This window comes from Plectropomus leopardus, chromosome 5 (genome assembly GCF_026936395.1).
Source record: "Plectropomus leopardus strain MGB_pleo_1.0 chromosome 5, ASM2693639v1, whole genome shotgun sequence".
Classification (NCBI taxonomy): Eukaryota; Metazoa; Chordata; class Actinopteri; order Perciformes; family Serranidae; genus Plectropomus; species Plectropomus leopardus.
Window position 1 is genome coordinate 14,386,776 of NC_142180.1, and position 13,059 is coordinate 14,399,834.

Sequence of the window (13,059 nt, forward strand, 5' to 3'; positions counted from 1 at the left end):
AAATTGTTTAACTAGTTTTTTTTAAACATATCCATATTGTATATATTAGTTACATTTTAAAATACTGTGGGCACCACAAACAAAAGTCCCCTCCATTAAAATCATCTCAGATTCTGGCCTAATAAACAATTTTTCCATGGGTGAATTGACCCTTTAATAGGTTTGGAGTTAATTAGAGAAAATCAAAGAAGCTGCCAGGTATGCTGTCCCCACACGCCTGCCAGAGCCTGCTGAGAGGACGGGAAAGGGAGGGAAAGTGGAAGAATCCAACTGATTACTGTAAATATAGGGCAGAGAGTGTACCAAAGTCATGCTTTAAGGAAAAAAATGTGTGGAGGTGGAGAATTCAGAGAACCCATTTTCACATCTGTGCACACCTGGCTGCAGGAAGGGGCATGGAAATTCATAGAAGACAAATTGTGAAACTAGCTTTTCCCCAGAAGAATTCAAACTAAGATCTTTTCTTTCACCAGCCTATGTCTCCTAAACATAACTGAGCTCAATTTAACTTTAATTTGAGTTTTAGACCTTTTTCTTATACTTCTTAAATTCCACACCTGAGATATAGCCTTCCTCTTATCAAAGCCCGATCCTAATTTAAGATCTTAAAATGCTCTTTTTTTACCTCACTGCGCTGATCTGCCTTTTTGAGACCTCGCAGTTGCATGTGCTCTCACCGGTTTTATAGTTTGCTGGCAAAATGTTTATTTCAGTTATATAATATCCCCGTTCTCGTAAAAGTACAAGTTTTTTCTCATAAAATTACCACCTATTCTCTTAATATTACGACTTTATTCTCATAAAATCACGACTTTTGTCTTGTTAAATTACTACTCTATTCTCGTAATATTACAGCTTCATTCTCATAAAATCACAACTTTTTTTCTTGTAAAACTACAACTTTATTCACATAATATCACAAATTCTCAAAATTAAGACTTTATTCTTGTATTATCATGACTTTATTCTCGAAATCTAACATTTCCTTTTCATTAACATGGCCCTAACCCTCCATTGTACTAATGAGAAAGGAAAATTAGGAGGATTCCAAGCGTCAATTGCTCACAAGAGCCCTAAAAAATATGAGAACATTAAGAAAAAAAATCAGTATACAATTATTAACCTATCATCATTAACAGTAGATTTTACCAAGACTGTGATAACTAATACTCACAGTTTCTTTTTCCTTCCTTGTTTTGGGCAACAACAAAAATCTCCTCCCCCCTCCGCATGAAATGGTTTGGTCCACCAAGTGGAGTATCCATCTCTAAAAGAAAAATCTGGGTACCAAAAAAAACAAAAAAAGACAGGAGAGAGAAAAGAAAGGGTGACAGTATTTCACACAGTTTTTCACAAAGTCACCGTGAGTGGTGGAAATGAACCCATTTAGTCCACTGTAGAATAAGCTAGTTTCGCTCCCCTAACATTAGCTAATATGTTCACATCAAATTCTCTTTTGATATACTTTGCTCGTCTTTTAACCGTCATTTAATAAATATAGCCACACCTTTTGCAACGTATTCCTACTAATTTAGTTGTCCTTGTCTCTCCTTAGTATCAGGCCAAAGTACAGATGCAGCTTCAGAGTTCATAAGACAGCTATTATCTGCAAAATGTATTTAAAGGATCAAAAGTAAAAAGTACTCATTTGGCATAATTGCTCCTTTCAAAGTATCATAACCATAGGATATTATTGTTACTATTACTATGAATATAGCATGGGGTCCTCATGATATGATAGAATATCAAATGATTCACAAGTAAGCATAAGTATCAAATAAAGGTAGTACAGTAAAAAGTTCAGTATTGCAAAGGCAGAGTCCATTAAAGCTTTAAATATGTTGTTTGGTTCTGGAGGTGTGCAAGTACTTGATTCATGTGGCCTGGCCAACATTTTATCTTTTCATGGGGCCCAAAATCCCTTGTGGTGCCCCTACCTTTGGATATATTCTTTTGTTAATTATTTTCTTAAGTTCAAGATCGGAAAATTTAGGATTTTGTAATCTTCAAATAAGAAGCAGATTTATTTCTGATTAGACAAACAAAAGACTATTTGAGGAGCAAAATTTTCCTCTGGGTTGTGCTTTCAGACTGTCAAGCACCTCTGAAAAGAGCGTATCGTATCGGTGTTTATGTCATCTGGTTGCTGCATCTTGCCTCTTGAGTGGATGGGAATGAGGAAGCATGCCCTGACAGTCACTTCAAACCCCAGGTGCTGTGGTAAGAGATGGCGTGATCTCTTCCCCACTGCCAGTTAGCTGCCAGTCAGACTCACTGAACTGGAAGTAAAATCCCCTGAGTCAGAGTAGCAGAAATGCGTGGCCAGTGAGCCTCAAATAAGCAAGGCTGGACTTTCAGAGCGCCTCTCCAAACAATGTAATACCCTCCTGCTGTCATAACATTGTGAGACTCAATTCTTTTTCGTCAGGGTGATTAATGTGTCAGAAGGAAAACCGCATTGTGGTCTGAGCCTGGCCAGAGGAAAGTTACAGAACTGTTAAAGTTTTCCTTTTTATGGACCACAAGATTGAGCACAAACTCAGCAGGAATGTCTGTCCTTGATTATGGAAAGGTGTAGTGTGTGTGTGTGTGTGTGTGTGTGTGTGTGTGTGTGTGTGTGTGTGTGTGTGTGTGTGTGTGTGTGTGTGTGTGTGTGTGTGTGTGTGTGTGTGTGTGTGTGTGTGTGCACGTGCGCGTGCACGTGCATGTGTGTGTGAGGTCAAGAAAAGGACAACTACGGGTATGTGTATTTATACTTGTACTCAGCACACCTGTAAAGGCATTACATGTTATTTGTCAGGAGTAAACACCAAATTAAACTGGCATTCCAGAAGTTTGTTGTTATAAGAAATGACGGTGGTTTCCTCTTTTGGTTTTAATATTTCCTTACTCTGACAGTTGCAATAATTAATCCATGACAAGTTTAAAAAGGAAAGAACCTGTTAAATCCATCTACTATCAATTATTTATCTATCTATTATTTACTGATCTATACTGAAACTACCATTTCAAGAACAAATGACATTGTGCCTCACTGGTGGGTGCATGATAAGGTCGGTATGAACAGGCCACCTGTGATTTCCTCCCTTTAACATTACTAAGTCAATGATTAATAGCTTCGGTGGGGAAAGCCATTGCCTAATTTAGCTGCTCCCAACACTATCACCTCATCTATGGTATGCACACATGACTGAGTCACCTGAAGAATATGAGGAAAAAAGGCTGGCCTATTCTACCTATTACCAGTGAGAGAAGATCTATTAAAACACATTTGTTCTTATCTTGTCAGTAACCACTGATTTTTGGCATTCACCAATGTTGTCTTATTTTTGCTCTTCTCTTAGGTAAGAGAACATTTTACGAGTGAAGAGCACTCTTACCAACATAAGAGAAAAACAATTTGTTTTCACAGTCCACAGATTGTTGCCTCGGCGCAAGGAAAAATAAGTTTTACATTTGCGGAACATTTTTAAAAAAGCCAAACAACAAAACTAATCAAATTTAGATTATGTTTCAGAGTAATTATAATGACCAGATTATTACATTTCAGAGCTAAAGAAACATACTATACTTGGTGCCTTGATCTGAATGACTGTAATTTCAGTTACTGTCCATCTCTCTGCTGACCAGAGCTAGAATATACAGCAAGTAAGGAGGTAATTTTACTCAACTACGGTACTTAAGTACAAATCTGAATAACTTTTACATTACTTGAGTATTTTAATCTCATGCCACTTTTCACTTCTACTCCACTACACTTAAGAGGGAAATATCGTACTTTTTACTAAACTACTATTATTAGATAATAACTTCACAAATTAAGAAAGTGCACAAACCATATGAAAGTATACAAGTGCAGCTAAAACAATTAGTCCATTAATAAGACAATTAATTGGCAATTATTTTTTCTAACTGTTTCTGCAAGTGATTCTTGCATATACAGTATGTATGAGGACTTGCTGCTTTTCTTTTTAATTAATTTGATTATTTTGATGCATTCGATTTTTTTTTTTAAACCTTTTTACGTTTAATACTTTTAATACATTTCCCTAAAATCACGTTTAAATCACGTTTAGGCCTAAGTCAGTTTCACTCCTGCAGAAGTTTCTCTTCTTCTAACAACCTTTTTCGGTGGCATCTCTCCTGTCTATGACTCTATACACACCTGGGTCAGAGCAAATTTGGATGGTTAAGAACGTTTGATGCATCGGGAGTTGACTTCTCTCATATTTTCTCTTACCAAAAAATTAAGAGAATGTTGCTGCATGAGGCCCATTGTTTTTAATGTATGGAACACAGCACTCTGGAGATTTACATTATATAATTCAGAAATTCACAAACCACAGTATGGATGTACAGGCAGTGACTGGCTGTAATTGCAGGCTTTGTGAAATGAGGTAACTCTATACCCCTTAGTTCCACATATAAAGACGTCATGGCATGTATGGTATAAGAGGTTCTATCCTTTAAGTACTTATGAGGGAAGCTGACGCACACATTTACAGGAAGTTTCTCCAGGTCCCGTATATCTTTTTACGAATCGCCCCAACTGCCAATCTTTCAGTGTAGGCATAACTACTGCATGATATTTACATTGGTTACCATGGTTTTTTGAGATTACTGTCTCTGTGCTCTCCAGCCCCAGCATGGAGGGGACATGCTGGTAGACGTAAATGCATATTTGTGAACCAAACAGAGACCTACTGGTGTCTGTGAGTCATAAAGAAAAACGGGAACAAGGAGGGCTTTGAGTTCAACATTTCTTCATTTTCACATACTTTGTACATCTGCAGCCTGGTGTTCAATTAAGAAGATCCTAGTGAACTAAAATGCTTTTCTTTTTTTATGCCTTCACTCCAGCATCAGTCTCATTCTTGTGATCGTGATATCTCGTGAATACCTTGAGGGAATTTTTTCAAATTTGGCACCAACGTTCACTGTTACTTAACAAAGAACTGATTCGATTTTGGTGGTCATAGATTAAAGGTCAAGGTCTCTGTGACCTTGCATCCATCTCGTTTTTGTGAAAGCTTTATCTCAAGAAAGCCTTGAGGGAATTTCTTTAGATTTGAAACAAATGCCCATTTAGTCCTAGTTGAGTAGAAGATGGTGGTCAAGGGTCCCTGTGACCTCACAATACATGTTTTAGGCTATAACTCCAGAATTCATATGCTAATCAGGACAAAATTTCACAAAAATGGGGATATAATGATGAATTGATATCATTTCATTTGAAGGTTAATTTCACTCTGACATCATTTTCTGTAAAAACGCTTTTATGGCCATTATTCAACATCATATTTCAGGGACAGACGAGACATTTGGTCAGATACAAATCTTCAATGCTGTATGTTTATTTGGATATATAGAATACATACTTACACGCACGTGCGTTCGTGCGCGCGCGCACACACACACACACACACACACACACAGACAGATAGATGGATAGATAAATAGATAGGTAGGTAGATAGAATATAAGTAGATATGTGGCTAACACTATTTGTCATTGATTATTACAGTCTGAGGAGGGCGAACTAGTATGTCTGTGACTGTTGACCAATATTTTAACCCTGTTAGGACCTTTTATATAAGATCATTAGCTAAAAACGTTTTATGAAACGCTTCGCAGAACAACATTATCACTCCAGGCCTAACTCACAATGGCACAAGGCTGACCTCTAGCTTTTAAAAAGGTGTAAGAGAGCTGATCCAGCTTCACCCCGCTGTCTAGCCAAGAGAAGGGATCCAGTGATCCATGATCATGTGACAGGGTGGCTCTGAATGGATACACAATCCTCTGAACTCATAGAGACATGAAACTATATCTCCTTTAAAACTTTCTTTAAGGAACGTTTCCTCTTAGATATATTGCTGTGGGCCATACTTTGTTGTTGTGGGTCTGCACATACTGTAGATTGTGACTTGAGGCTAAACATATACATTTGCTGTTTGAACATTTTATCATGTGAGTTCAGTTACATAGCGAGGCTAATATTGGACTCTACGGCAGTAGCTGACAGACACTTTTAGAACAGAAGGCCTTAAATAATCAGCTGAATTCCATTTTAGGCAAACCTTCTCACTGAAGAATGAAACCCCACCTGACTTGAATGTGCCCAAATAAAAAAGTCTAGTAATCCTTTAAGCCAATAAATACAGAACGCAGCCACAGAGACGGAGGACAGAAGTCAAACACGGTTGCATGAGCTGTCCCAGAAAATATCGTGTGGGTGTGGTGAGCATTTACCGTTCCTATTTGCACTACAGTGATTCATTCGGTGCTCGGCTAAATCAAAGCTCACAATGAGGCAAAAGACAAAGAATTAGGAGGGACTGAGGTATTTCCTTTCAAACTGCAACGTGTGGAAACATATAGCCTGGAAGTTATTCGCTGAATGTATGTTTGTATGGTGAAACCTCCACTATTAATTACTTCTTACAGGAGGGTATAAAGCTATACTGGTGTTCTACCTTACAGACTCAATGAACTTTATTAAATGCACGCACACAGCTTACTTGCAGGAAGATATATAATTATTACATGTAATTATTTATAATTAGAAGAATACACACCTTGTGATGATAAAAAATAATTTTCTTTCCACTATTAAAGCACCTGTGTTCTACCCCTCACTACATTTCAGAAGAAAATACTGCAGTTTTTACTGCACTACATTTATTTGACAGTTACAATTACTTTGAAAGATTTTATGTGTAAAACACATGATCAGTTTGTCAACTCGACAGCATTGAAAAATGCTGCTTAATAGTACTACAATCATACATTTATGGTAAATATAATATTCTGAAAGGGGAGATATGGCATTATGACCATTTCCAACTTTGAAACTTTAAGCCCATTACAGACAATACCTATGTATTTATAAGATTTTACTTTTGATTGTAGTTGATTATTTTTACATTGTGATATTAGGACTTACTTAAAGGTCCAGTATGTAAGATTTACGGGCATCTATTGGCAGAAATGGTATATTTCTACATTTTCATAACTATGTTTTATTTGTTTGTAATTACTTGGGAATAAAAAATCATGTTTTTGTTACCCTAGAATGAGCTGTTTATATATACATTCGGAGCAGAACCTCTTTCATGAATTCTGCCATGTTATTTCTACAGGAGCCAAAAATGGACAAACCAAACATGGACTCTAAATAGGGCATGTTTTGACCTTGGCCACTGCAATTTCCCTAAACCCTTTGTATAAAGGAAAAAGTTCACTACACTGGACCTTTCAATAAATGCTTTTAATAGAAGCAGACCCTTAATTTTTCCATAACTTGGAAGAACTTATTGTAAGTGCCCAATCATAAAATTTTATGTTCAATACAATTTACAAATTTAATTTTGGCATTAAACAGTTCTGCAAACCACATATATTTCACATTTGCATGTTTCCTATGTGGCGTATATTTTGAAACTTTATGTTTCAATTATCTATTTTTATGCTGTGACAACACTGTGGTTAATGTGTGGTTATATTTAGGCACAAAAACCATTTGGTTATATAAAATGATATAAAAATATAAATATAAATTATATAAAAATATATAAAATGATAATATTTTCGCTTAAAATACCCAGTCTGGTCACCACATCACTGCTTGAAATCTGAAATCTGAACCACGTCACTATGTCCTCAATGTTGATATGACACGCAGGAAAGGTACATATGTAACATATCCATGGTTTGTGGGAAAGTACACCACCAACTTTTGCTTTTGATCTTTTAGTGTTTCTTACTCATTCTCAATAACAAGATGCACAGATGCTCCTGTTTTCTACCACTTGTTGAAATGCATTGTTTTTCTACTGTTCTTTTTTTAAAAGATTTTTTAATTTTGTTAATAATAAAAAGGTCCTGTCCTGATTTAAAACGTATTTGTGAGGAAAAGGAAAATCAAAGTTAAAGAAGGGAGTACAGATGATGTGATTTCTGAAAATAATCCAGGAGCACATGACAAAGCATCACTAGACATCCTCCACCCGTGGCTAGCAGTGTTTTTCCCATCATGTGTTAATTTTCATGTGAAGTTCTATGCCTGGAAGAACTTTGAATTCCAGACAACATCACGTTATCTAAGAGTTCATCTTTGGGATACACTACCCCTGTTATAATTAACTCTTAATGTGCTGCTTATAGTGAAATGCAACACAGTAAGTCTTGTGTACTGCTCTTGAATAGGGTAGTGTTCAAGATTATTGGCTGCCTAATCAAGTGTTATGATTTATTAGATTTTCCTCATATGAAAAAAGTAAACTTTCAAAGCTTTGAAAAGAGAAGTGATCTGTTCTGTTGCTCCCTGTCTTTCGCTCTTTATCTCCCTCTCTCTTCATTGTGTGTAGTCAGGCCTTTATTAAGTAGAGGCTTCTAATTCCTGAAGTGAAATCCTCTTAGGATCTATGCTCTATTTCTGTTTGGTCTATAGGGTCTTTTTTTGAAATCTCCATTAGACCAAGCTCATTGGCTGGAAAAGGCTCACGCATGCACACAGAAACACAAACCAGCCAGCAACAGATAGCTCCGTGAAGCCATCCAGTGAAGACCAGTGAGAGGTTAGCTACTGATACAAAGGAAGGACTTCACTTTGACTGTGGGAGGTAAGAAAAACTCCACTCTATCTCTTATTTTTGAAAAATAATGAAGTCAGCTTAGATGAAGTTTTTGAAATGTGTGAAACCTGGAAGTTTGGTTTGGAATAATGTAATTGGAGGTAATAATAGGAGATAAGTTGTTCAGTCTTTATGTTTCCGCATACATTTGAGACTGATGTTGGCACCGTCAAAAGTTTTCATGTTCATAATTTTCCATGTATATCTTACATAGAGAGGCTTTGCCAATTCTGTTTTTGTTTCTTTCTTGTTTAAAGTAAAGGCCTCTTGAAAGAAAAAGAGAACACACGATTACTTGTTTTGGTATTGAATCTAGTCATGGGTCTGTCAGCTGTCTACAAGTAATTATTGTTCATCTCTTGCTCACACGCATACAGAGTTGAAACACTTATAGGTGACTTCATCTACTCATGCTAGAACTAATCATGCCAAATCTCCACTTGATGACACTGGATTTGGGGGTTAAAAAGGTGGCTGCAAAGATCATCAGCCCAGATCAGCATCGTGACTGCACGCAGGAAGGAAGACTACACTAATTGAAACACTGAAGCCATTTTATCCAATAAGATATTGACTGTGCATACGTCACACACCACTGGTCCAAACACGGACACCACAGGCGACCGTGATCGTACATTTACATCTAATATAAAGCAACGTACATTTCTGTAAATGCTTTACCAAAAAAAAAAAACTGCATCATAGTAAGGAAACTTAATTGCTATTTTTATATTTATTCCTTTGTTTCCTGCTTTCTTTCTTTTATTGAATAGATAAGTGCATTAGTTGTACTATATACACACATATAACATCATTGAATTATTACATTGTTGTTTTATGATTTTGTTTTGTTTTGTTTGGGGATTGTGTTTTTATTTGGCAATTCCATCTAGTCCATCTTAAATCAGCCGTTAGCTAAGTCTTGCCCTCAGGGCTAACAGAGATCTGTTGCAGATCAGTAATCCACTTAGACTGTATTAATTTAATGAAATATCATGGGGCTCGCTTTGTATCCAGTAGCTCTGTCACAGAGCAAAGACTTTAAATCTGTTGAAATAAACGTATATTAATGAGAACAAACAAATGCTTCAGGCCATTAACACAAAAGAGTAAATAAAAGTAAAGTAAATTCATTCAAAAATCAAAAGCTTGCCATCATGCATACCATAACCACATCACATGATTGACCTCCTTTTTCTAAGTCTGATTCTCATGCTTTTATTGTACAGGTAGCTAACAAGAAAAATGTCGGATAAAATGATTGATTTGGAAGAGACCGCAACCCACACAGGTGAGTAGAGGCATTGTTTTCAAATAAAACACAGTAACTACATTTTTTCTTTTTTAAAATATTTTTGGGGCTTTTGCCTTTATTATAATAGGATAGTACAAGCATGAAAGGGGGGAGATAGAGGGGATGACATGCAGCATAAGGCTGAGGTCGGAATCAAACCTGTGGTCGCTGTGGCAAAGACGTAGACTCTGTACATGGGACGCCGGCTTCACCAGCTGAGCTACTGGGCGCCCCAGTAACTGAATATTTGTACTTCTTTTTTGTGCTTGTACCTGGTGGGTCTAGTCGATCAAAGCTTGAATTTCAGTCATTAAGACCTCATTGGAAATTAAGAAATAGAGCAAAAGCTTTGATTACAGAGCAATTGGCTCTAAACAGATAACAGGAAGACCAAAAGAAAGAAGAGCACAGATCGGTTGAGCTTTGGCAGTTTTAACTAGCAATCTAATCTTCTTTATGTTATGCAACAGTGGTACAATTAGGGCACTTGCTAGAGGACTTAGATGAAGCTTTAATTGCCATATGAAAACAGGACACAATACCCATCAGTGAATAGTTGCACATTGTCATTTTACAAAGAAATAAACCAGTCATTAATTATTTTGTAGAACTTTTTTTTCTTGCCTCTATCAGCCATTACATTGTCTTACTAGCTAGTTAAAGATATACAATAATATTAACTATTTATAAAGCACTTTGATAAAAAATAAAAGTAATAAAGTGCCTGACAGTAGAAGTGAATGAATAAAGAAGTTTAAGTTATAACACACAATAAAACAGTTGAGTAATGTAAAGTGTACAAACATAAAACCAAAGCAAGATTATAACTTAGGGAAAGGTGCTAAGACTAAAAGGGTTTTTTGATAAAAATGAGTCTTGAGTTGTTATTTAAAAGACAGAGATGGCTAGCATGAGAAACTCTCATTTTTTTACCCTATAATAACTAAACACAAAATGCTATTTGCCCTCTCTGTAGGTCCAAAAGGAGTCATAAATGACTGGAGGAGGTTTAAGTTGGAAAGTATGGACCAGGAAAACTTGCCACCTGCAAAGAGAGAACTGCTGAGACAAATGTCATCCCCGAGCAGGCCAAAAGATGACTCCAGAGCAAACCTTAACCGCAAGGTACATCCAAACAGACTACAGCAAAGACAGCAGACTCATACTTTGCTTTCGATTGTGGCCTTTGGACACTGTACTGCATGAAACTGTTACATCATTGCTGTTCCATAACCAATATATATTCTAACTATTGTATCTTTATATTTTCAGATGAGTGTTCAGGAGTACGAGCTGCTCAAGGAGGAGGACGAGGGATGTCTAAAGAAATACAGAAAGCGGTGCATGCAGGAGATGCATGATAAACTCAGCTTTGGGCCCAAGTTTGAAGGTGTACATGACCTGGATAGTGGAGAGGCCTTCCTGGAAGTCATCGAGAAGGAGCATTACAGCACAGTGGTGGTTGTCCACATCTACAAGGTTGGGGTCAAAGGTTGTGAGGAGCTCAACAACTGCCTTGACTGCCTGGCCACTGAGTACCCCACTGTAAAGTTCTGCAGGATTGATGCCGTCGCATCCGGTGCTGCCGAGCGGTTCTCGGATGAGGTTTTGCCAACGCTGCTGGTGTACAAGGCCGGAGAACTACTTGGAAACTTCCTGGCGTGCACGCAGCACCTAACCGAGGAGTTCTTTGCCACTGATGTGGAGGCCTTCCTCAACAGCTATGGCCTGCTGCCAGAGAGAGAGCTGCCTGGTGAGGAGGATGAGGAGGAGAATGATGTTGAGTAAACAAAGATTCTGGCTAATGAGGAAGAAAGGAAGCTGTATTCGAGGACAGAGAGCGATGAAAGACGATTTATGATACAAGACAAGTTATTGGGCTATGGCAAGTAGAAATATCATGAAATCTCTGCTAGCTCAGTAGTTTTTGAGGACTGTTCTCTAAAGAAGGAAATTTATGTCCAGTTGTTGAGGAAACCTTGATGCCCCAGATATGCTCTCAAAAATGTGTGTTACAGCAAAGTGAGGAGTGACAGCGTTTATTTGTTTATAAAAAAAATTAGCACAAATCCTCTTACAACCACCTAAACAAACGCCAAAACCAACTGTTGTTTAAAGTTTTATTTTGTAAAGATAGACAATATTACATGCTGTAAGTATTTGTAAAAAATGTATTAATTCAAAGTCTTTTTTGTAGCATTTGCTTGGATGATCTGTACACGTTATTTATAAATCCAGGGTTTGTACAAAGTGACATCCTCAAATGTGATACAGTATTTACACACATGTATACTTCAGGTCTCAGTGGTGTTTTTGCCAAGATATTTAAAATGATAAATAGGGCAGGAACTCCTAATACTTTAGAGGCCAAAGCTCTCTGGATGTGGAAACATTTTTGCATAAACAAAGTATTCCATCTGTCCGGTACAACGTTACCTACCCTTGCTGTGGTGGGAGGTGCATATTGTGTCTGGAAAAAACATTCATGAGCCTCTGGTATTTTACAACAACATCATTAGTGCGGAGTTCATCCATGTCTGTGTATTTCATATTGTTAAAGTGGGAGAAAGTCATGGGAATATACAAAAATAGGAGACCGTGAGTCTTGGGTTTTTCTTAGTGTGATATGACTCAGCACAACGGTCAACATCATCATCAATTTTGACTTTGCTAAGGGTTTGGTTACTATTTTAAACTGTGTACTGGAATATGATGAAACATAGCCTCATATACATGTTGTCAAGGAAAAATAAATAAATAAAACAACATAAAATAGTAAGGTTTTGCATCGTATTTTATTTATTTTTGGCACTAGCAACCTCACATTGCAAGACAAGAGGAAGTCAAGAAAGTAATCTCAACTTTTTGTTTTTGCACTTTTACTTTTGTACTGATTAAAGAAACACAATTTGGCATCTACCGGTGAGGACTGCATATTGTAACCAGCTGAAACTTCTCCCTAAAATTCCTTCAGTGATTGTTGTTCAGATGGTTTTTACCAGGAGCTAAATTATCCCCTGAGGTGCCTTCCTCTCCAAACAGACCAGGTGATAAAAAACAGTAAAAAAAAAAAACAAAAACACAAACGTTTGATTAAGCACCTGCTAGGTGGCCCATCTCTGAGGTGGC

The 13,059-nt window shown here is 37.1% G+C and overlaps 1 protein-coding gene across 1 annotated transcript; it reads left to right on the forward strand.

The window, feature by feature from the left end:
• The first annotated feature begins 8,475 nt into the window (after positions 1–8,475).
• On the forward strand, positions 8,476–12,709 carry pdcb (phosducin b). The gene is made up of 4 exons (XM_088077554.1): positions 8,476–8,624; positions 9,866–9,927; positions 10,907–11,055; positions 11,203–12,709. Exons 2-4 carry the CDS (start codon positions 9,882–9,884, stop codon positions 11,716–11,718), a joined length of 711 nt encoding a protein of 236 aa, XP_087933680.1. The 5' UTR covers positions 8,476–8,624; positions 9,866–9,881; the 3' UTR covers positions 11,719–12,709.
• The last annotated feature ends 350 nt before the right edge of the window (positions 12,710–13,059 follow it).